Source organism: Lontra canadensis, unplaced genomic scaffold (genome assembly GCF_010015895.1).
Source record: "Lontra canadensis isolate GAN:19392208 unplaced genomic scaffold, GSC_riverotter_1.0 scaffold34, whole genome shotgun sequence".
In the NCBI taxonomy this organism is placed as follows: Eukaryota; Metazoa; Chordata; class Mammalia; order Carnivora; family Mustelidae; genus Lontra; species Lontra canadensis.
In genome coordinates this window covers 2,851,093-2,875,546 of record NW_022631028.1, presented here as the reverse complement: position 1 = coordinate 2,875,546, position 24,454 = coordinate 2,851,093, and the positions used below count along the sequence as shown (strand labels likewise).

Below are 24,454 nucleotides of genomic sequence, written 5' to 3'. Positions count from 1 at the left end.
GGTGTTATCTTCTGAAGTACCTGTTTGCCTACCTTTTGCCCTACCGAGGTCTGAACTTTTCAGCAATTACTTATTTATTCATTCAGACTTTCTAAAAGGGCAAGACACATCTTACTGATATATGAAATGTCACCAGAATGAAGAAGGTAATTCAGAATTGGCCCAAGCTGCAAGACCTTATATGCTTCTTCTTTTTTTAAAAATTTTTTTTATTTGACAGAGAGATCACAGGTAGGCAGAGAGGCAGGCAGAGAGGGGCGGGGGGAGCAGGCTCCCCGCTGAGCAGAGAGCCCAATGTGCGGCTCCATCCCAGGACCCTGAGATCATGACCTGAGCCAAAGGCAGAGGCTTTACCCACTGGGCCACCCAGGTGCCCCCCCTTGTATGCTTCTTTGCCTCTCCCTTGCCGGAGGACCATCCATATAGCTCCTTTTTTTTTTTTTTTTTTCCATTTTTAGTCTCTTAAACCCTCGTGACCTCCGTAGTATGTACCTTATTCTAGCACTGTCCACACACTTTGTCCATTCATTAGAACCATCTATTATTAGGAGCTACTGAAAGAAAGGAAACCCGAGAGATTGGACACGGAAGCAGATAAACTCTATGTCACTTGCTCTGAGAGAGATGAGAAATAATAAAAGATCCTTTGAAAGAAACAAATGCTATATAAATATTCCACCATCATAATCCTACGTGGGGCAATGAAGATAACCAGCCAGCTTTCTATCCCTCCTTCTGTTCGCAATGAGAAGTCATCTGATTGTGCCCTGGCAATAAGAGCACATGATGGAAATTGTAAAATGCTCAGTATCTTATTATAAAAAATTATGAGCTCAATATAACAAGTGTCATTGGCCAGTACTCACATTGCTACCTCTGTACCTAACAGGAAGGATTTGGTGGTTTGGGACATTAGAAAAGCAAGTTCCATTCCTTCTTTGACACTCAGATAATAAACTTCCATCGTGTACCTGCAGATCATCTTTCTTTCAGATGTTTAGTGAGCTTTCTGCCTATCTGGGGTTCATTTGGAGTTCCCCCTCAACTTCTTTGTGCATTAAGAGAGAAGGGGAAGAGGCGGTAACAACTTTATAGGAAAAAGAGACCTGATATATTTTTTTAAGATTTTATTTATTTATGGGGCACCTGGGTGGCTCAGTGGGTTAAAGCCTCTGCCTTCAGCTCAGGTCATGATCCCAGGATCCTGGGATTGAGCCCTGTGTCAGGCTCTCTGCTCTGTGGGGAACCTGTTTCGTCCTCTCTCTCTCTCTGCTTACTTATGATCTCTGTCAAAGAAATAAATAAAATCTTTTAAGAAGAAAAGATTTTATTTATTATTTATTTTAGAAAAATATTTTATTTATTTATTTATTTGACAGAGAGATCACAAATAGGCATAGCAGCAGGCAGAGAGAGGGGGAAGCAGGCTCCTGGCTGAGCTAAGAGCCCGATGCAGGGCTTGATCCCAGGACTCTGAGATCATGACCTGAGCTGAAGGCAGAGGCTTAACCCACTGAGCCACCCAGGCGCCCCAAGAGACCTGATTTGAGGGGAATGTTGGTACTTTCCCATCTGGTCCTCGTCCCTGTGCCCTGTGTCTTTGCAGCTCTACCTGCCTGCTATGTTAGGCCATTTCTTAGCATGAAACTACCTACAAGAGTTAGCAAGTAAGCAACTAGTCCTAGAAGTGAAAGGTAATTAGTCTACCCTATTTGACAAGCCTGCCTTTAAGAAATAGTTTGATTTCTGAATACTGTAATCACATAATAGGTATGTTCCCGAACCTCTAATGAATTATGATTTTGGTGGAAAAAAAGAATGTATGTATGCTTGTGTGTATATGTTTGTGTAATATATGTGTATATACATTAAGGCCATATCAAGAAAACCATGTATGTACATGTATTGTATATGTATGTATGCACATGTGTGTGTGCCTTTTTGTTTTGCTGTGGCCTTATTAGTTTTGGAGGCTTCTGTCGTATCTGGGTCTTTGTCACTTTGAACACATCACATTTGCTCAGGTTTGCGGCATTTGGAGTTTTTTTGCCTAAGGCTTAGACTTTTAATCCTGAGTCTATGTCTGTTGATCAAAATAGTTGACAGATGTTGATAGAGCCCTTCTTTGAACTTGGGATGAGTGCTTCTGCCCTGTGAACTGCGGTAGGAAGTCGCGCAGCCCTCTGGCTTTGCATGTTACACACATCGTATCTCCCTTTAATCTCATTTTTAAAAACCATTCTAACAATCTACTTACTCTCTGTTGAATTAAAGCACCTCTCCCTGTAAGGTGCTTTCTTGGATGTTTGGAAGAGGCAGTGGTTAAAATCCTGGGATTTGAAAGCAGGCAGACCTGAGCGTACATGCCTCGACCATGTTTACTAGCTACGTTATTTTCGGTGAGTTATTAACTGCTTGGGAATTTACTTTCCTTGCCAGAAAAAGGGAATAAAAATGGGACCTATCTTCTGGACTTTAGTGAAGATTTTAAAATTTTTGCATGAAAAACAGGTAACATCGAAGCTGTCAGGATGTGGAAAGTATTCATGGCTTCTTCCTCATCCTGACTACACCTGTCAACACGGGATGGTCAGCATCTCAGACCACCTGATTTGCTCGGTTCTCATCAAGGGCCTTGGCCAGACAGGCATTTTGCTTGGGGGACGAAATGTTTCCTAACCGAATACTGTCTGCCTCCCGCTGCAGCCACATCAACAGGAAGACACAGTATGAGAACCCGGTTCTAGAAGCCAAACGGAAGAAGCAGCTGGAGCAGCAGCAGCCGCCGCAGCCGCCCCAGCAGCCCCAGCAGCCCCAACAGCCGCCGCAGCCCCAGCCAGAAGGTTGGCTTTCCCCTGATGTGTGGGCGGAGGAGCTTGGGGCAAAGCCTGGGCGCTGACACCCCCGTGTGGTCAGAACCGGCTTCTGTGTTCATGTCCTCCCGCCTGGTGGCAGACATGCTGTCCTGCAGGAACTCTGCTGGCCCAGAACCCAGACAGCTGGGGGGAGTGGGGGAGTTGGGGGGGATGGTGTGCAATCCCAAGCCCCTCCCCCGCCCCAGCTCTCCACTTTAATTTAGAAATAGGCTGTCGTCAAACTGGAGAACTTCCTGTTATCCCAGCATGTTTATAATACCAACTGGTCTGTAAAGCCAGACTGCTCTGAGCACTTTAGAAGGAGTTCCTGTGTCTGAAACGAGCTTCTAATCATAGGGAACGTGACATGTAGGAGTCAGAAAAAGCTGGTAATTTGGAATGCTTTTTGAAAACTATAAGTGAATTCATGTTCTTTACAAAAGTCTGAACAGTTAAAGAATGGAGAATATTGAGATCTCCCCTGCTGGCTCCCATCCCATTCTCTATGATAAACATAGTGCAGAATCTTTCTAGGATTGTACATAGATGCATATTTTAACAAAAGTCAGATCATAACTTATATGTACGTGTGCACATGCATATATGTATGTATATATATACACATATATATTAGCTTTGTGACCTCAGGCTCTCATTTAAACTTATTTCTTATACATATTTCAAAGCTGGTTAATATACTTACCCTCTAATTTTTAGGGTTGGATAATTTTCCATTTTAGGAATCTCTCCATTTAGCCATCTTTTATTAATAGATCTGATTAACAGTCATCTGTTTATTAATAGGGTTTTTTAGTTTTTCATTGCAACCTTTTAAAATGGTAGGCTTAATAACCCCTCAACATATAGTGTGTAAATAGCAAACACATGAAAATTAAATATAGTACTTTTCTTATTATAATATTGAATATAATACATATAGACCATAAAGTAGAAGTCGGTAAACCTTTTCTTTCAGTGGCCGGCTAGTGGTTATTTTAGTGGATATGCTGTTCATGGTGTCTTTATTACAGCTGTTCATCTCTGCCCTTAAGGTGTGAAAATTTCTATACCCAATATGCAAATGAATTGTTACAGCTGTGTTCCAGTGAAACATTATATATGAACACTGAAATCTGCATTTCATGTAATTTTCATGTGTTACAAAGTATTTCCCATTTTAATTTTTTTCAACCATTTAAAAATAGAAAAAAACCATCCTTGGCTTGAAATTTGTATACAAATAGACATTAAGGCCAATTCGGCCTCTGCCCCCCTAGGTGGGCAACCACTGCCATAGTTTGTATGTTACTGTTGTGTTTTTTGTTCTGTTTTTGTTTTTTTTTTTTTAAGTAATTTCTCCATCCAACATAGGACTCATGATTCCGAGATCAAGAGTTCCATGATATGCCAACTGAGCCAGCCAGGCACCCTGTAGAGTGCATTTGGATAGAGTGTGTACATGTATATCTATGTGTGTGTGTTTGTGTGTGTGTGTGTATGCACCTTGGAAAAGTTCTCCTTTCTACCTTCATTTCTTTTCTATTAAGAAAAAAGTCTTAAAATATATATATTTTTTTCCGAGCTGGTAAAACTTTGTGGTGTTAGAAAGTGCTGCTTAGAGAATGGGAGTGTACCGTTGAATGTATTAGCTTGGCTGGAAAGTGACTGTGTACCTCTCAAGAGTCATTCACAGTGAGGTGTCTCTGGGCCTCCAAGGGGCATAGGAGCACAGTTAGGACACAGGAGTGTTGGCGAGGGGTCCCATTAGGGTTTGAGAGATGGCGGAGGACAGCACCTCCGGCAGCTGCTGAAATCACCGTTACCACCTCAGATGAGCAGACACTCAGCTTGTGTCTCAGTACGATTAGAGAAGTTTTTCCGTTATTGGGCCAGCGTCAGTTGATTGTGTTTCTTTCCCGATACTTTTTATTTGGTCTCACTTTGGACTCTCCAGCCAGAGAGAACTGAAGTTTTATTGTTCATATCACAATACCTCTTTTCTCAAAGGTCTTAGGAGAGTGAGACAAAGTTCTTACCAGAGAGACAGACAATCAACAGCCTTAAGAGAGAGAGACAGACAGTTACACACGCAGAGACACACACACAGAGAATCTTGATGTCCTTAACAAAAAGTGGGGTCAGATGTGCGTTTCTTTTAATCTGAGCTCTCTGTGCCTGGTTTTATCGGTTTGGGTAGTTGTATAATTCAGAAGGTGAGTCCCAAGTGAGTTGATTAGCAGCTTGAAGGAAAAACAGAACATTGTTTCTTCTTCTTATAGAATGGACAGAAGATCATTCATCGCTTGTGCCTCCTGTCATTCCAAACCACCCTCCAAGCAATCCGGAGCCCGCCAGAGAAGCTCCACTTCAGGGTAAAGTGTTTTTATAACGGCTAGATGTTGAGCTTAAAAATTGAAAAAATAAAATAAAATAAAATAAAATAAAGGAACTTGTAACTCCCACGTCATTTCTTTGATAGTGAAAACCGTAAGGTTAGAAATTCTGCATGTATTGTTAATCAGACTTGTCGAGAAAATTAGGAACTTTTTTCGTGTAAATTTCTGCAGCTAATTATAATGCTCTGAAAATGATGACAAATTGCCATTAGGGTTTCTGAGCTTCGGCACGGTTGAAATGAGTTGGTGTCATTCTGTTCTAAATGCTCATCCCCTATTCTTGGTGCAGTTTGGTATTTATGCTTCTTGTATAATGTTTCATTGGGTCCCACTCATTTACATTCGCAAATTGTAAGAGTCCCTAGAGAGGTTCATTTTTTTTTTTTTTTTAAGATTTTATTTACTTATTTGACAGAGAGAGACCCGGCAAGAGAGGGAACACAGCAGGGGGAGTGGGAGAGGGAGACGCAGGCTTCCCACTGAGCAGAGAACCTGATGCTGGGCTTGATCCCAGGACCTGGGGATCATGACCTGAGAGGAAGGCGGATGCTTAATGAATGACTGAGCCACCCAGGTGCCCCGGTTCTTTTTTGAAAACTGGTAGCTCCAGAATCTTGCTGCTTTGGGCCTCATTACTTTTACATGATAGGGAAGATTCGAGAGGGTTTTGTTGTTGTTGTTTATTTTTTCTCCTTTAAATAAGAAAAATAGAATGACCATTATATTCAGTAGACTTGGGGAATGTTTGTGGTACAGACCTAAAAAGACTAACATTAGTTCCCCATGCATTTTTAAGGAGGTATCATTGTGTTAGATTTGAAAAGATAAGTAGAAAAACTCTTCTCTAATTTCCATCCCTCCATTATAATTTTCATGAAAAAGGAGTTGTTTCCTTGCTCACTGGTCCTGTGAAGAGATGGGTAATAATACCAGCTTATGTAAGATAACTTCTCCTGGCTTGGGTACACATTTTTACGGTGCTAATCGTTTTAATAAAGATAGAACACAGCAGCTAATAACATTCATGACAGCAAGGTTCTGTCCTCCTTGGTACTTCTTAAATATAAAACTCCTTCTGCCACCTCCTCCTGTCTCCCTTCCTTGCCTCAGTGTCCTCATCTCGCAGCCTGTGGTACTCTCAGGAAGAAACCATGTGGTGAACTTGGTTAGACTGCTTGATAATGAATTTTGCTAAGTTCACCACTTAGCGGAACTTTTCCTTTGGTCAGCAGTGCACTTGCCATTCTCGCAAGCGATCATGTTCAAGAGAGTTGCTCTGAGGAAACCTCTCGAATTCTGGCTGGTGCTTAGAGATTTCTGGAGCCATCCCTCCACAGCATGCACTCCACCAACACTGTCTTCCAAAATAACAACACCCATTTATCCGACTATCCTTATTTACCGGGCACCCTCCCCTCCAAACACTTTACCTGTATTATCTGCCACAGGTATTCCTTATAACTCTCCTAAAAAGTGAGGTTGGTACCACCATTATCTCCATTCGCAGAGAGAGCTCTAGCGACTTGCCCAAGGCCACACAGTGAATGGTAGAGCACCTGATCTGAATTCTCATTGCTATTAGGTAGGAACAGTTAAACTCCTGGCTAAAACCTTGTTTGTTTGTTACATTTTTGTCTTTTTGTATATGGGGGGACACCTCCCTACACACTCTAAATCTGTACCATTCAGTTACAGATGTTACTGGCTACATGTTGCCATTTAAATCCATTACGATAAAAAAATGACAAATTCAGGAGCACCTGGGTAGCTCTGTTGGTTAAGCAACTGCCTTCAGCTCAGGTCATGATTCCAGGGTCCTAGGATCGAGCCCCACATGGGGCTCCCTGCTCAGCGGGGAGCCTGCTTCTCCCTCTCTGTCTCCTGCTTCCCCCTGCTTATGTGCTCGCTCTCTGTGTCAAATAATAAATTTAAAAAATTAAATATTAAAAAAATAGAAATGACAGATTCAGTTCCTCAGTTCCACTAGCCACATTTCGAGGGCTCAAGATCTCTGTGTGACTAGCAACTGCCGTTTTGGACAGGGCAACTGTGGAGTATTGTCCTTGTCACAGAACGTGCAGCTGGACATCACGGGTCCAGGGTATACAAACATGGGTGCCCAGAACAGTACCAACCTGGCAGGGAAGCAAGCTCCTCGGGGGTCGTCCAAGAGCATAATTTTAGACCAAGACCCCAAAGATCCTGATTGAGTCTAGAATAGTCCCTACACACGAGTACTTCTAAAACATGAGCTGCTGTTCAGGTGATTTTCATACATAACAAGATGGTACAACCGGTGACTTGTCCGCAGACAAGTCTGAGAAAATGACAAGTACCACAGGGCTGCAGCAGAGAGCTCCAAATGCCACTGCTGGTGGGGAGAAGAACGCTTCTCTCCTGAAGCTCCGTTAACGGATGACCCACCCACACGTGACACGTAATAAACCATGTGTGAATGTGAAACCCTGTGATCGTCCCTCCCTAGGGAAGCATTGAGAAAGGAAGTCAGCGGTGTCATTTCCAAGCTCTGCTCGTGTCTCTATTAAGCTGGAAACCTTCTAAGTTCAAAATATGCTAATGGCTTTAAAAAAAAATTCATTCAGTTAAACTGCCAGGCACATTTTCTTCACATTTGCTAACTTTGCCTATAATAAGGGTGAGAAGCTTAAACACCCCACCACCTCTTCCCGCCTTCTCAAAGACACGTTACATCGCCTTTCTTTGTGCTGTTGTTCATTCATTCATTGATTCAGCGCAGATGTTTGGAGCACAGGAAATGAATCGGGCAGTATTCTACACGCGGGGTGTGCAAGCAGAAATCCTCTGGAGCTTACAGAGCTGGGGCTGTGTCTGTGCTCACCTGCAGGGCCCTTTGTGCACCGGGTTGGGCGAGAATGAGATCACCAAACCGATAGATACAATGTCTACTGTGTTGAATGGTGATACAATGTCTACCGTGTTGGATGGTGGTAAATGCTAAGGACAGAGATAAAGCAGGAAAGGGGGATGGGGAATGTTGGAGGAGGTATCGCAGTTTTTTTTTTAAAGATTTTATTTATGTATTTGACAGATCACAAGTAGGCAGAGAGGCAGGCAGAGAGAGAGAGAGGGGGAAGCAGGCTCCCCGCTGAGCAAAGAGCCCAACGTGGGGCTCGATCCCAGGACCCTGAGATTACGACCTGAGCCGAAGGCAGAGGCTTAACTCACTGAGCCACCCAGGCGCCCCGGTATCGCAATTTTTAATAAGGTGGTCAGAGGACGTAAGCCTCATTGAGAAGGTGTCTCTGCATAACTGAAATGTGTTTCCTTTCATGCTCTCCAAACTCCCTAAGGATGTAGCTGTTCCCACACACCCCAGTCCTCAATTTTCCATGACAATTGCCATAGCAGCTGCCTACCCACAAGCCCCCAGTGCACTTGACACCACCTTTCTGGTGCCTCTGCGGACGACCTTGCATGGTGAATGCTTCAACCTTGCCTTCCGTTAGCCACAGTGACAGGGCTATGGTTTGTCATCTCCCAACCAGCCTTGGGACTGCTGTAGTGACGGGGAGGTTTGTGAGCAGAGCTATGACTCTGGGCAATTTAAAAGAGCCTTTTTAAAAGCCGGAAAATTTTGAAATATGCAATTAAAACTTGTATGTGTGCCCAGAGACCTTTTGAAAAAGGCCTTTTTGCTATAGCTAACCAAAAATAACTTTCTTTCCTGGGTGCCAGGTTCTGGTGCAGGAGACTTTTTCTCCTGGGTGTTTTGTTTTTGTTTGGATAACACTTTTGGATAGATAAGAAATAGGACAAATGGGGAGGCTAAGGCAGGCAGAGAGCAGGAGATGGGAAGTCTAATTAGGAGAGTTTAAAAAATCTAAACATGAAATTATGTCCACTGTTTGGGATATCCAGAGAAATTCCAGTAAGTTCCTCAATGAGAAATGCCTAACAAAACCGAAAATAAAATTTGTTTTGTGTACAAAATGTTATTGTGCGTATCATCAGGAAAACTCACTAAAACCATATGTAGTGTGTTTGGAAGTTATTTAGCTGTATAGTTATTAATTTATTTTAGATGAGACAACTGAATTCGGATGTGTATAGCTGTTGTTAGTAACTAATTCATTCAGTTTAGATGTTTTGGATTTTTAAAGAAATATTTTAAGCCACATGTCCTAAACTTTTTCAAACAATAAATTTTAGTAGTGGACATGTCTGGGCTCTTTTATGAATTGTTAAAAGATGAAAATTAATAGGAAAAATGACTTAAATTTAGAATTCAATTCAAAGTAATGATTCTTCTCATTTGAAAGTAGTGATTCTAAAAAAAAAAAGAAAGAATGTAGTGATTCTATGTTTTTATCAATCATTCTTTGTGACCGTATGTTTCCTAGTATTTTCTATGTATTTTCAGAATGTGTTTTCTGTTTGATTAGATAATAAGAGTTTTTGCTGTATTGGTTTGACAAGTAGAAGCCAAGCCCAAGGCAACACGTTGGAGGTTGTACTTCAAAATAGAAACTGTAGCAAAACAGAAGATGCAAAGATCTGTTTCATCTTGTGTTAATAACTTGTGGTAGCACGATTGTTGTCAAACTACAGGAACTGAAACCAAGAAGTGTTTCAGAGGATGGACACCAGTTCCATTCTTTTCTGTTTTCCTTTGGATCTCTATGCTGAAACCCTATAGGTACCATATCTCCCTTCTTAAACAAAGGGGTCTGGGACCTCCCCCCCCCCTTATTACTGCAATCAAGAAAGGACTTTCCTAAGACACCTGAAGCACAGGAGCTCAGAGAGTGATCCTTAAGTTGTGTCAATGCTTACTTAACTTATCTTTTCACTCGTAGTGACATTCCTTATACTCTTCTTGTTTTCATCCAGGCAAACCCTTTTTTACACGAAACCCTTCTGAGTTGAAAGGCAAGTTCATTCACACGAAGCTGCGGAAAAGCAGTCGTGGGTTTGGCTTCACGGTCGTGGGAGGGGATGAACCTGATGAGTTTCTGCAGATCAAGAGCTTGGTCCTGGATGGTCCTGCCGCGCTGGACGGCAAGATGGAAACAGGTAGAGAAGCCACATGGCCCTCGCATTTCCTGTGCGGTGAGACTGCCACCCAGCCCCCGAACAAGAGAAAACAGCATCAGGATTACATGGCTTTATAAATGGTTTTTTAAAACTCTGTGAGTCCACAAGATCCCTCCACTAGAGAAATGCGGTCCCTGGTAGAGATGCAGAACTTTGAAGTCATTTGAACTTTGGGGCACTGTTAGGGTGCTATTGAATATAGTAAAACGGTTATTTACTAAAAAATTAGATCTGTCTGAATAGAAGAATTCTAAGCTTGGATTTCTGCAGCAAGAATTTTTTTAAAGAAGAAATCACAGTGTTGTTTCAATGATCATTATATTCTCATTAGCAAGGAAGACACTAGATGCTGTAAGAATGCCTTATTAGCAGTTATAAGAAATAATAGAAGCAGTCTATTTGTGCCCTGTGATGCCACCCCCAAATTCACTTTTAGTTCAGCTTCCTATTGGTAGGATCTTAAAATGTTGATAGAACTTTTTTTGGCTATCATTTTTTTTTTTTTAACCCCGAAACTCTTCTCTTTTGCAGGAGATGTCATTGTCAGCGTGAATGATACCTGTGTTTTGGGACACACACATGCACAAGTTGTGAAAATCTTCCAGTCCATTCCCATCGGTGCCAGCGTGGACCTTGAACTCTGCCGAGGTTACCCGTTGCCTTTTGACCCAGATGACCCCAATACGAGTTTAGTGACCTCGGTGGCCATTTTGGATAAAGAACCAATTATTGTGAATGGGCAGGAGACCTATGATTCGCCAGCTAGTCACAGCAGTAAAACAGGCAAAGTCAATGGCATGAAGGATGCCAGGCCCAGCAGCCCTGCTGACGTGGCTTCAAATGGTTCCCATGGTTACCCCAATGACACTGTCTCTTTGGCTTCCTCCATAGCCACTCAGCCGGAACTCATAACTGTTCATATAGTCAAAGGGCCAATGGGCTTTGGCTTTACTATCGCAGACAGCCCTGGTGGTGGGGGCCAGAGAGTGAAACAGATTGTGGACAGTCCACGGTGCCGAGGCCTGAAAGAAGGGGATCTTATAGTGGAAGTTAATAAGAAGAATGTGCAGGCTCTGACCCACAACCAAGTCGTGGATATGCTGATCGAATGTCCAAAGGGAAGTGAGGTCACGTTGTTGGTGCAACGAGGAGGTATGTATGTTTCTTTTGTTCTATGATTTGTCTTTTTTTTTTTTTTTTTAACCCAGGATCCATTGTTTAATTTACCAGTCTTCAGGTGACTTTGGGGGGCTTTTTAAATGTCTACTCTTTAAGATCATTTTTATTTAAGTATTGGAAATGTATTCAAAATACCTCCGATTTCTGCCAAACAATAACCTCTATAGAATAAAGGTTGTATTTGTATATTATGCTATACACATGCAGTTAGAGTGATACTTTTAAATGCAAATCACATTGTGCTTTTAAAAAAATCATTAATATTTTTAAATTTCTGTACTTATTCTTCTGAACCTGGCCTGCACAGTGTGCATGCAAAATGTAGCTCTTGGTAACTCTTCCAACCTCATCCCACAATCCTCTCCCCTCATCACTGTGCTCTAGCCACCTTCTTTTCCAGAGTGTCTTTAGTGCTCCAAGCCCTGGGTGTCTCAGGGCCTTTGCACTTCCTGTTCCCTCTCCTTGGTATGCTCTTTCCCCAGCTATTCACTTGGCTGGCTCAATCTCACTCAAGTCTCCTCTTGTGAGAGGGCTTCTTTGATTACTTATTTAAAGTAGTCCCCCTCCCCTCTCTGTCAAATAAATACATAAATTCTTAAAGAAAAAGAAGAATAAAGTAGTCCCCCAGGGTGCCTAGATGGCTCAGTTGCTTAAGCTTCTGACTTTAGCTCAGGTCATGATCTCAGAGTTCTGGGATTGAGCCCCACATCAGGCTCCCCTCTCGGCAGGGAGTCTGCTTGTTTCTCTTCCTCTTGCTCTGCCCCACTCCCTGTTAATGCTCTCTCTGTCTTTCAGAGAAATAAATAAAACCTTTATTATTTTTATAAATAAATAAATAGTAATAATAAATAAAATATATAATAAATAATATAACAAATCAAAGTAGTAAATAAATAAAAAGTAGTCCCCCAGTTCCTTGTAATCTTTACTGCAACACCTCATTTTTTCCTAGCCTTTATCACCTCATTTTTATTATCATCACAGTTCATTGTTTTGTGTATTTATTTAGTTATTTTTCTTTGTCACTCTTTTTAACTAGAATATAAGATCCATAAAGCAGGGCTTATGTCATAGGCTCATGTCTACATGTTGACAGTTGTATCCCAGCATTTAACACAATACTTGACTCGTGCTAGGCATTCCTGAATGAAAAGATAATGAATGAATGAATAAGTGAATGGGTGTGCAATTATTCATACTTGGTAGGAATGACAGTTCTCCACCAATCATTTGAAAAACATATCTCAGCATACCCACATTTTAATGAAGTAGTGAAGGATCTCAGAGAAATCTGTTCTAAATCTTGAGACATTAGACTTTCTTCTTTCCTCTGCCTGTATCCCCTACCTCTGCCCCACCAAGAACTCCCAGGACCTCGCACTGAGGAATATTTTCTACACTATTGAAATGTCTTGCTCCTGGATATGTACTTGTGACTAGTGCTGATTGATCACCTCACACCATGGGCCTGAGATTGGTTGTTCCCTCAGTCTTTGCCAACACGATTTGCTTCATGCACAGCATACTCTGGCCTTCTGAGAAGAGATCAGGAACTAGACTTTTATTTCCTCTTGGTTCCATTACAACAGAGGAGCTCATGTATGTCATGGAAGCTGTGTTCTCACGCTCTCATGAAGTTCTGTGGTCAAAATGACTGGGGTTGTTGGAAGAAAATCCAAAATCCAGAGCAACTGTCTCTGTGAACTGAAATGCTCAGCCAACCCTTCTTAAGCAGTTATAAAAGCCACTGAGCAGATTTAATTTTTTAACCTGTTCTCTTTAGCAACGCCATTCTTAACTCTCTGCTTGTACCTAGATCACATGACTGCACAGATTCTTGTTTTTTCAGCATTGACTGAAATGTAGTAGAAAGTGACTTGCGCTTCAGAATGATGAAGTAATGGTGATGATGATGATGGTGGTGGTGATGGTAATGATGGTGGTGGTTGATGGTGGTGGTGATGGTAATGATGGTGGTGGTTGATGATGGTGATAATGATAATGGTGATGACAATGACAATACCTGATACTGAAGGATAATCCGGCAATTTACAAAGTACTTTTCATACCAGCATATGCCTTTCATCTCACTCTTACCATGTCCTTGAAAGGTAGGAAGCTGCCAGCCCATAGCATCACTGAGAAGTTCAGCTGAAATCTGTGGTTTTCAGTTCTGTGCTCTGTCCGACTTAACTCTGAATGATATTAGTTTTTGCATTATTGCTGATTTCTGTGGCCAGCAACTTGAAAACGTAAATGGTTCTTGGTCCATCAGGGCCAAATCTGATTTAGCCTCTGCTCATCTAACGGTCACAAACCATCCTGCTCTCCTAACTGATTTATTTGCCCCTTCATTTCATTTGTCATTTCATTCTTTTTTATTTGAGTCACTGTAAGGAGACCAAAAAAAAAATAATAATAATAAAGTTTCTTTACAGCCTATTAACTTACCACAATTAGTGGAACCATTTTGTAATGAACATGTCCAGACTACCAAACAACTGATTATAGAAACATACCCCTTGATTTCAAATGTGTTTTCATTCTCTCTTCTTAATTTCTAAGACCTTTTTGTTAATGCCATTACATTTTATAAGCTGAAATTAACATGGAAAGAATTAGAATATATTGCCACATTAGTCAACATCTACATAGTTTATTCCAGAACCTGAGTAATTTAAAATCACTATAACATCAGCAGTCTTTAAAATACACCATATGCCTTGTGTTTGATTTATGTGTTGGATAGAAAGTTTGCACATCTGCATTTGGCAGGCTAGCACCAGCGACTATTAATCTTTCTAGGAAGCATATAAATATATTTGTTTCTGCCATATATTAGTTATTGGAACTTGGGCTGACATTTTAATCATCACCCCTGTATAGTGGGGGTGTAAATGAGGAGGTTTGGTGAAGCAACAAAGACAGCGTCTAAGTTGAATGAGAAAGTAAATGGCCACTTCGCCAATTCTTTCTAATGAATCTTATTTCTGTCAAAGCTCCTAGTAAGCAGGTTGATAAACTCGTGATTCTTGTGAGTCTTGGGAATTCAGATCTTGAGGATGAGGCTTTCCATGCTTTAAAGAACTGGCCTTTCCTACTTTGGGACAGAATGAACTACGTTTATATTTTGTATTCATTCTCAATCTCTTCATTTTTGAGATCTCTTCCTGTCAAGATTGGGGACATTTTGAGTTTTGGTATTTTATTTTTTCCCAAAGCTGGAAATCAAGCAGAGGTTGGAATATCATTTGTCAATTTCTGGGTTTAGACAGTTTTCCTGGACCAGGCATGGAGTTGGTGGGAAATGCCCATCCACATGCCCTAGCAGCTGGGACCATTACTGATTTATTTACGAGTCTCTTCTCTGTGAACATTCCCTTGTCTGCTGGTCTGTCAGTGACATCATTTGTGGAACAGTGCCTTCTTCCTAAGCCTGGCTCCCCATCTTTCCGTGGCACTTCCCTTTCCTCCTGCTCCCTCTGCCATGCAACCAGGAGAATGCTTTTTATTTATTTTATCTTTACATAGTATTTGCATTCAGAGAGCGTGTTGTCTGACACCAGTGTGAATCTAGAGACATTTTTTGAGATGTTGGAAATTTACGCTAGAAGGTGATTACTATTTAAAAAAATATATATATATATGGTTTTTCTTTTTTAATTTACAGAAAATAATTTGTCCTGTAAAAGTTTTTGTTTTGTTTTGCTTTGCTTTTCTTAAAAAATAGATATTATATGTAACAGAACTGTGTGCCTCTCTGTGTATTTTCTATCTTTGGGTAATTCACACCAATAAGTAGGTGAAACAGTCTTTAAGTAATATTGGGTTGAGTCACAATACTTTGTTTCAAGATTTGGCAAAACTTTGGGAAAGTGGAGAAAGCAAGTTTTGCTTTTGAGAGTAAGTGTGTATTGAAAAAAAAATGGGGGCATAGGAACCCACCATTATTAGTTCCCCCTCTGCTCCTAGCTGCTCTACGCCTCTGTCCAGGTTCCTACTCCTGCTTGGAAACTGATTTCCTTATCAACAAAATGGATGTTCTGAGCTAGATCAGCTTCAGAGCAACCTTTTTTGGCTCCACCTTTATACCCCAAATGGTGTCCTTGATGTGTTAAAGAAAAAAAAAAAAAAATTCAACTAAGCGTCTCTCTCTTTCTCTGCCTCTCTGCCTACTTATGATCTCTGTCTGTCAAATAAATAAATAAATAAATAAATAAAAATTTTAAAAGGGGCACCTGGATGACTCAGTGGGTAAAGCCTCTGCCTTCATGGCTCAGGTTATGGTTTCAGGGTCCTGGGATCAAGCCCCTCATAGAGCTCTCTGCTCAGTTGGGAGCCTGTTTCCCCCTCTCTCTCTGCCTGTCTCTCTGCCTACTAGTGCTCTCTCTCTCTGTGTCAGATAAATAAATAAATAAATAAAATTTTAAAAAAATTCAACTGAGTAAATTTTAAAGATTGTACTGGCTCTTTCCAGTGATTCGTGAATCAGGCAGCATCCCACCTAGCAGAGAGAAAGGAGCTCTGAGGAGCTGTAGTTTTGCATGCAGAAAAGTATACTTATATAGGCAAAGAACAGGTTGGTTGTGGTAAGGTCACCTTCCTTAAGGGAAAGGCAGGTGTGTGTCAGGCAGGTGACCTCACTGGTGCTGACCAGGTAATTCCATATGGAATGGTTGAAGATTTCATTCCTGGGAGAGGCCCAAATGGTAGCTGAGTATTAAGTCTCAGTTTGGTGATAGGATACGTAGCATAAGTGACTCCATGTTGGGCTTGTTGTCTCATTTTTAACACTTCCCCGCTTTTAATCAGACTCTCAGCCTGAGAGATGGGACCAAAGTTTTAAGGCATTAGCCCCATTCCCAGCGACTGCTCTGGGGTTCTCACAGTTTTTGCTAATCTTCTGTGATGGTAGTCACAGCTCATGACATCTTTTTGCTAAATCTCTCTGTGGTATTCACAGGTCACATCTTGAGATGCACTTTTTTTAAGTCAGTCATTCTCTTCATTCCTTTTCTGACATTCTGATCTTGGAAGATCATTTGCTTGCTGGTTAGCAGCTGCAAATGTGCATTTAAAGCGTTTGAGAGAACATAATGCACCGGGGAGTATATTAGAATTATTATAAACAGGATAATCAGCCATGTCTGGAATGTACTTCGGAGTCATGGAACCCAAGACCCAGACCAGTCAGAATCAAGTAAGTCAAAGACCCCATTGAAGAAGAGGGGTTGCTTTTCCAGGCCAACTGGCTTATTTGGCGATAACCCAGAAGTGTGAATCCAAGTGCAGCAAGTAGTATCGGCCGTAGGACAGACACCTCCTTGCTCGACTAAATGCTCGTCAAGGGCTATTCTATTACCAAGCACAGCTCTGGCGAGAGAGTCTAGGAATTTTGGTTGGGCAGCTGTTGCTTTAGCAGTGGATTCTGTAAGACGGTCAAGAGTTAAGGAGAGGGTCCTTATCGTAGCATCAGGGCATTTCCTTCTGGCCAGGAGCAGTGGCCTTCCAAAGGAAGCTGATCTTCAGTCTTGAGTGTCTAAGTGGTGATTCCTGTTTTCTCCCTTTTAACAAACTGTTTTTAACAGATCTATAGAGAAAAGAGATGCTAGAGGCAGATGATGCAAGTTTAAATCCCAGGTCCTACTTTTATTTGCTTTGTGACCTTAGGCAAGTCATCTGACACCCCCCACCCCCCATACCCCCCCACCAAGAAAAGGAATAATACCACTTAATTTGCATGTGCATGATGGAGGTAAAATAAGAACGCATTTGTGCTAACTGTGGGCCTAGAAGTAATCACAATAAATCAGTCGTGTTTTACTGGTACTACCTAATATCAGAAGCAACTGGGTAGGGCTGGCTTTTTATTTAAAAAAAAAAAAGGGGTGGGGTGGGGTGTAACCAGGTGGGTGGCTCAGTCAGATCCTGACCTGACTCAGGTCAGGATCTCAGGGTTGTGAGACTGAGCCCCACATCAGGCTCTATGCTCAGTGGGGAGACTACTTGCCATCTCTCTCTCTCTCCCTCGCCCTCTGGCCCTCCCCCGGCTTATGCTCCCTCTTTATCTCTCGCTCTCAAATAAAATAAAATAAAATCTTTTAAAAAAGAGCTCTCCCCAGATGTACAGCATATTAATGATGGTGCATGGCCTCCAGGCATCTTGTATTTTTGTAGAAGCTACAGGGTGATTCTGATGTACAAGTGTTGCAACCATTCTTAGGCTCCTGCCCTCATGGCCCTTTCCCATTTAGATACTATAACCTCCAACTTGGAGGATAATCGGGTTATAAAGTTAAACAGCTACTTTCACTTCTGAATAATCCTCTTCTTTGTGAAAGTTTACTTTATAAGCAGCGGGTTGCTGGATCTTCCCTAAGGTCCCTCTCACTCAGCTTCATAGTCACACCTCATACCTTTAGAAGCATGATACAGAGACGTTAAGAGCCAAAAATTGGGTATGGAAGCGGCGGGGGTGACGGTAAGGATCGCATTCCTGCTCTCACTGATCCAGCACTTGCCTGCGCCAGCCGGCCATGTTACCATGGTGTAGACACACACTTCAGTAAGACCTCACTGCGCCCCCGCATTGTGACTGCCTTGCACAGCCATTGGTTTGCATTGTGGTTCTGAGTAGCGTCCTCTGGGAGATGAAGACAGTGATGGCTAACCCCTATCTGCTCTAGGAAAACAAATGAAGAAATTATTTTTGCTTTCAGTGTTGCAATGCCATAGCCAAATTTGCTTCATAGAAAGCAAGGGGGAAATTTCTGGTTTGGTTGCGAAAGTATGTATAAGACTCTTCCTTGCGGGGTGCCTGGGTGGCTCAGTCGTTAAGCATCTGCCTTTGGGTCAGGTCATATTTGCAGGGTCTTGGATCGAGCTCCATGTTGGGCTCCCTGCTCAGCGGGATGCCTGCTTCTCCCTCTGTCTTTCACCCTGCTCGTGCTTTCTCTCTCTCTAATAAATAAACAAAATCTTAAAAAAAAAAAAAAAAGGACTCTTGCTTGCTTAAACCACTTATAATAAAACAGTAAATACTTCCACCATATGCCAGACATAGTTGGCTCTACACGTCTTATAGATCATGATTTGAAACAACCCCATGAGGTAAATAAAATCTTAGCTCCATTTAGGACAAAGGATGTGGAGGCCCAGAGAGGACAGTGATTTTCCCAGAATCACACAGCTGGTTAGTGGCGAAGACAGGATTTGAACTCAGAAGTTCTGGTTCATAGAGACTGGGCTCTTAACCACTATGCTAAACAGCATCCTGGATTATAGATGAGAGACTTCAATACTGTAACTATTACAGAGAATATCTTACGTATGAAGTCATGAATAAGATCTAAAGTCCATGGGCAAATTGATACCACTTAATTTTTCATCAAAATGTACTGATGATATTTAGTTCATTAAATCCTCATTGATCCATATAGGAAAAGCAATATCTGATCTCCTCCTCTAAGCACATCATTAGCATTAGATCCTTGTGTGTGTTTTTCCATCTGAAGTGATGCAAAACCGTCGTACTTAGAACTGCAGTGAGCTCTGTGCCCGAGTTAAACCCGGGTGATCGGGTGCCCCTCTTCTCTCTGCCCTCTGGTCTTGGGCTGGAGAATGAATTGCAAATTGCCCCGCTTAAGCGTATGACTGACAGAGTCTCTCAAATTGAGGTGCATGGCCTCCAAAAGGGGAATTCAGGTTAGTTGTAGAGTGACGTCTGAATTGTGATAGAGTTCTGCGCATTCACATTAGCAAATTCTGCCGGCTCTCCCTCTCTGCATGCCCCGGCCCCTACCGCCCACTTCTTCCCTGGCCTCTGCCACCCATCATATGGCACCTGACCTTGCAGTGGCCTTGCGGCCCATCTGAGAGCTTCCCACGGTCCGTTCTCCGACGAGAGTGATTGAAAGTCATTTGCATCACGTCGGTCCTCATGTCAAAATGACTTCTCATCATCCAGGGTCAGCTCCGAGGTCTGTGCCAAGGACCTGGCACTTGCCCTGCTCTCTCTCTTCCGGGAGCCACAGGGCTCTCTCACTCATGTCCTTCAGGCTTCGGCTTATGGGTTCTTTCCTCCAAGAAGTTGCTCTGACCTGTCCGTAGAAAACACCAAAGAACCCCAGCATCGCGTTCCGCTCCGTGCCTCTCCCTCATGGCACTCAGACATACTTGTGACCTCCCTGAGAGCAGGGGCTTGTTCTCAGTCCCTCCTTCATCCCCGCCACCTGAAATCATGCCTGGCACATTGTGGCTCTTCAGAAGGCCACATATGTTCAATGAAAATGTGAATTAACATCAGGCCCTTTGTTTTTATAAATGCTGATCCTTAAGGGAACTCTACTGAGGTGAGCCCTGTGGTTTTTCAATTTTATAAGAATTTTTTTCAAGTTTTTATTTTAATTCTAGTTAGCATGCAGTGTTATATTAGTTGCAGGTATACGATATAGGGCTTTAGTACTTCCATACAACACCTGGTGCTCATCACAGGTGCACCCCTTAATCCCCATCACCTATTTAACCCATCCCCCACCCACCTCCCCCGGGTAACCATCAGCTTGTTCTCTACAGTTAAGAGTCTATTTCTTAATTTTTCTCTCTTTTTCCCTTTGCTCATCTTAAATTCCACCTGTGAGTGAAGGCATATGGCATTTGTCTTTCTCTAACTTATTTCACTTAGCACTGTTCACTCTAGCTCCATCCAAATCAGCGAATGACAAGATTTCATCATTTCTTATAGCTGAATAATATTCCATTGTATACAGAAACCACGTTTTCTTTATCCGTTCATCAGCTGATGCATGCTTGGGCTGTTTCCTATCTTGGCTATTGTCAATAATGCTGCTATAAACATAAGGGTGAACGTATCGCTTTGAATTAGTGTTTTTGTATTCTTTGGTTAAATACCCAGTAGTGTGATGGCTGGGTCATAGGGTAGATCTATTTTTAACTTTTTGAGGACCCGCCATATTGCTTTCCACCGTGGCTTCACCAGTTAGCATTCCCACCAATGGTGTAAAGGGGTTCTTTTTTCTCTATATCTTCACCAGCACGTGTTGCTTCTTGTGGTGTTGATTTTAGCCATTCTGACGGGTGTGAGGTGATACCTCATTTTAATTTTGATTTGCATTTCCCTGATGTTGAGTGATGTTGAGCGTCATTTCATGGGTCTTTTAGCCATTGGTATGTCTTCTTTGGTGAAATGTCTGTTGATATTTTCTGCCCATTTTTTAATTGGATTATTTGTTGTTTGGGTGTTGAGTTTTGTAAGTTCTTTATATATTTTGGATACTAACCCTTTGTTAGATATGCCATTTGCAAATATCTTCTCCCATTCCGTAGCTTGCCTTTTAGTTTTGTTGACTGTTTCCCTTGCCATGCAGAAGCTTTTTATTTTGATGAAGTCCCAATAGTTTATTTTCGCTTTTGTTTCCCTTGCCTCAGGAGACATAACTAGAAAAAACTTGTGACAGCCAGTGTCACAGAGGTTACTGCCTGTGCTGTCTTCTAGGATTTTTATGGTTCTCACATGTGGGTCTTTCATCCATTTTGAATTTATTTTTGTGTATGGTGTAAGAAAGTGGTCCAGTTTCATTCTTTTGCATATGGCTGTCCAGTTTTCCCAATACCATTTGTTGGAGAGACTGTCTTTTTCCCATTGGATATTCTTCCCTGCTTTGTCGAAGATGAGCTGACCATGTAGTTTTGGGTCCATTTCTGGGTTTTCTCTTCTGTTCCATTAATCTATGTGTCTGTTGTTGTACCAATACCATACTATCTTGTTCATTACAGGTTTGGTTATGTAGCTTGAAGTACTGAATTGTGATGTCTCCAGCTTTCCTTTTCTTTTTCTTTTTTTTTTTTTTTAAAGATTTTATTTATTTATTGACAGAGAGAGATCACAAGTAGACGGAGAGGCAGGCAGAGAGAGAGAGAGAGGAGGAAGCAGGCTCCCCACTGAGCAGAGAGCCCGATGCGGGGCTCGATCCCAGGACCTTGAGATCATGACCTGAGCCGAAGGCAGCGGCTTAACCCACTGAGCCACCCAGGCGCCCTCCTTTTCTTTTTCAAGATTACTTGGGCTATTCAGGGTCTTCTGTGGTTCCATGTAAGTTTTAGAATTTTTTGTTCTAGTTCTGTAAAAAATGCTGCTGGTATTTTCATAGGGATTACAATAAATATGTAGATTGCTTTGGGTAATATAGACATTTTAATAATATTTAATAATATTTTAATAATAATCATATAGACATAATACTAGTATAGACATTTTAATAATAATTTAATAATATAATTATTTAATAATAATAATATTTCCAATCCATGAGAAAGGAATATCTTTCCATTATTTTATGTTGTCTTCAGTGTCTTTCATCAGTGTTTTATAGTTTTCAGAATAAAGATCTGTTATCTCTTTGGTTAGGCTTATCCCTAGGTATCTAATTGTTTTTGGTACAATTCTAAATGGAATCGTTTTCTTAATTTCTTTCTGCCACTTCATTATTAGTGTAGAGAAATGAAACAGATTTCTGTTGATTGATTTTGTATCCTGTGCCTTCATGGAATTACTTTATCAGTTCCGGCCATTTTTTGGTGGAGTCTTGGATTTTCTGTATATAGTATGGTGTCATCTGCAAATAGTGAAAGGTTTACTTCTTCCTTACCAATTCAGATGCCTTTTTTGTTGTTATTGTCTTGAATATCATATTGTTATATTTATTTATTTGCTTATTTATTTATTTATAAATATTTTATTTATTTGAGAGAGAGAGAGTGCTTGAGCACATGCAGGGGGAGCATAGAGGGAGAAGCAGGCTCCCCGCTGAGCAGGGATTCTAGTGCGGGACTCGATCCCAGGACCTGGGATCACGACCTGAGCTGAAAGCAGATGCTTAAATGACGAAGCCACCCGGCTGCCTCTGTATTATTATAGCTAAGGAGACAGGCAGTGGGAGTTTGACCACTTCAAAAACACAGAGCAAAAAGATGACAGAGCCTGAATCCCATCCAGGTCTGTTTGCCTACAAAACTGTCTGTCACAGGCGGCTCTAAATGACAAGGAAATGCATTGATTGGCATGTCCGTAGGCCAGGATACTGGAAAATCATTTCAGTGAGTCGTATGGGTCCAAGTAAGCCTGGTCCTCAGCATCTAGTTCAGTCGTTACTAGCCACATGTGGCTATTTAATTAAAATTAAATACAAAGTCCAGTTCAGTTCTTCAGTCCATTTGGTCACATTTCAAGAGCTCCGTAGCTACAACGTGCTGCTATGGAACATTTCTATCCTCATAGAAGGTGCTGTGCTGTTGGTCAGCTCTGGTCTAGGGGCTTTGATTATGTTACCCTCCATAGGGTATGTTCAATATGCTTTATTTTTACCCTTTCTCTTACTCTTATACCTTTGAATGGAAGAAAAATATAGAATTGAAGGCAAGTTCACGGGGAATAGTTATCTTTAAAAGAAAAATATTTTGTTTATTTTAGGGAGGGGGAGAGACAGAAAGAGAGAGAGAGAGAGAGAGAGTGTGTGTGTGTGTGTGTGTGAGAGAGAGAGAGAGAGAGAACAGGGGGAGGGGCAGATGAAGAGGGAGAGAGAGTCCCAAGCAGACTCTGTGCTGAGCACAGAGCCTGACACTGGGCTTGATCTCATGTCCCTGAGATCATAACCTGAGCAGAAAACCTAGAGCCAGCCTCAACCAAACTCAACCGATTGAGCCACCCAGGCACTGTGGGAATGGATATGTTTTATATAGATAATAATAATAATAGTAAGTCCTATTTATTAAGTCCTTCCATGTGTAGGCACCAGTCTAAGCTCTTTGCATGTGTTAATCGGATGGTAGGTGGTCAGCAGGAACTGAGGCTCAGAGAACTTTAAAGGCTTACAAGCATTAGCACTTAGCACTTAGGGCTATCTGCACTGTCCCATCGAGACAGCCTCCTCAAGTTCTGAGGAGTAATAATACAGGGCCTCCAGCTAGCACAGAAGTATCTCATCTTTGAATGCTGGACTGACATTGTCTATGGAGCTTAATCTCAATTGTTTAATAATGTAAAGTATCCTTAATCCAAAAAGGGGAAGACACTTTAAAACACGAGAATATTTACCTTAAACGCTTATATATATAAATTTATATTTATTTATATTTGTATAAATGTATATATAATGTGTCAGTAGCTATCAGCAACTTACAGTTTGGCAAAACTGTTTCAAAGGGAAGATGTTGACGTCTCCTTGGTGTATCAGGTTCGGTATCTCAAAGTAATTGACCTCCCTGCTTACCTCTGATGCTTAGCGTCCCTCACGGTTTTGGAAGTCGAGTCCTCTTGACGGATCCAGAACCCCGCCTCATACCTCCCTAGCTCTTAAAAGTTGTTCGTGTTAAAATTAGCAAACTCCCTAGCCCTTCCACAGAGCTGAACGGGGGATATTTGCATTTGCTAGTAAGGAGCCTTCTGGTCTTTATTACTTTTTTACAGTTTTAAGTAGCTATTTTGATTTATTGTCATGTTTTAAAATCATCAAGGATTTTATTTGAGAATTCTTTATAGAATGTTAGGTCACCTTTATATTCACGGTGACATAGCAAGAGATGAGATAAATATAAAAGTATCTCTATTTTGGTTCAGTCTTTCAATACACAACGCCTAAAAATGACCTCCCACTTTCAGCGTCTTCAGGAACTCTCGATTTTGGTCTTAACATTTTTTTTAAAAAGATTTTATTTGTTTGTTTGACAGAAATCACAAGTAGGCAGAGAGGCTGGCGGGGGCGAGGGGGTAGCAAGCTCCCTGCTGAGCAGAGAGCCCGATGGGAACTCAATCCCAGGACCCTGAGATCATGACCTGAGCCGAAGGCAGAGGCTTAACCCCACTGAGCCACCCAGGTGCCCTGCTCTTAACACTTTTTAACCTGACTTTTGGTCTTAGAATTTTTAAACCTA

The 24,454-nt window shown here is 41.6% G+C and overlaps 1 protein-coding gene across 14 annotated transcripts in view; it reads left to right on the top strand.

Moving 5' to 3' along the window:
* The window catches only part of MAGI1 (membrane associated guanylate kinase, WW and PDZ domain containing 1), a 633,434-nt gene that overhangs the window by 544,431 nt on the left and 64,549 nt on the right, over positions 1 to 24,454 (top strand). For all 14 annotated transcript variants that reach the window (XM_032867328.1, XM_032867342.1, XM_032867333.1 and 11 more), the window contains 4 exons: positions 2,707 to 2,843; positions 5,135 to 5,227; positions 10,124 to 10,306; positions 10,859 to 11,479. In XM_032867328.1, the coding sequence (XP_032723219.1) occupies positions 2,707 to 2,843; positions 5,135 to 5,227; positions 10,124 to 10,306; positions 10,859 to 11,479 (1,034 nt within the window). The remainder of the gene's footprint in view (positions 1 to 2,706; positions 2,844 to 5,134; positions 5,228 to 10,123; positions 10,307 to 10,858; positions 11,480 to 24,454) is intronic.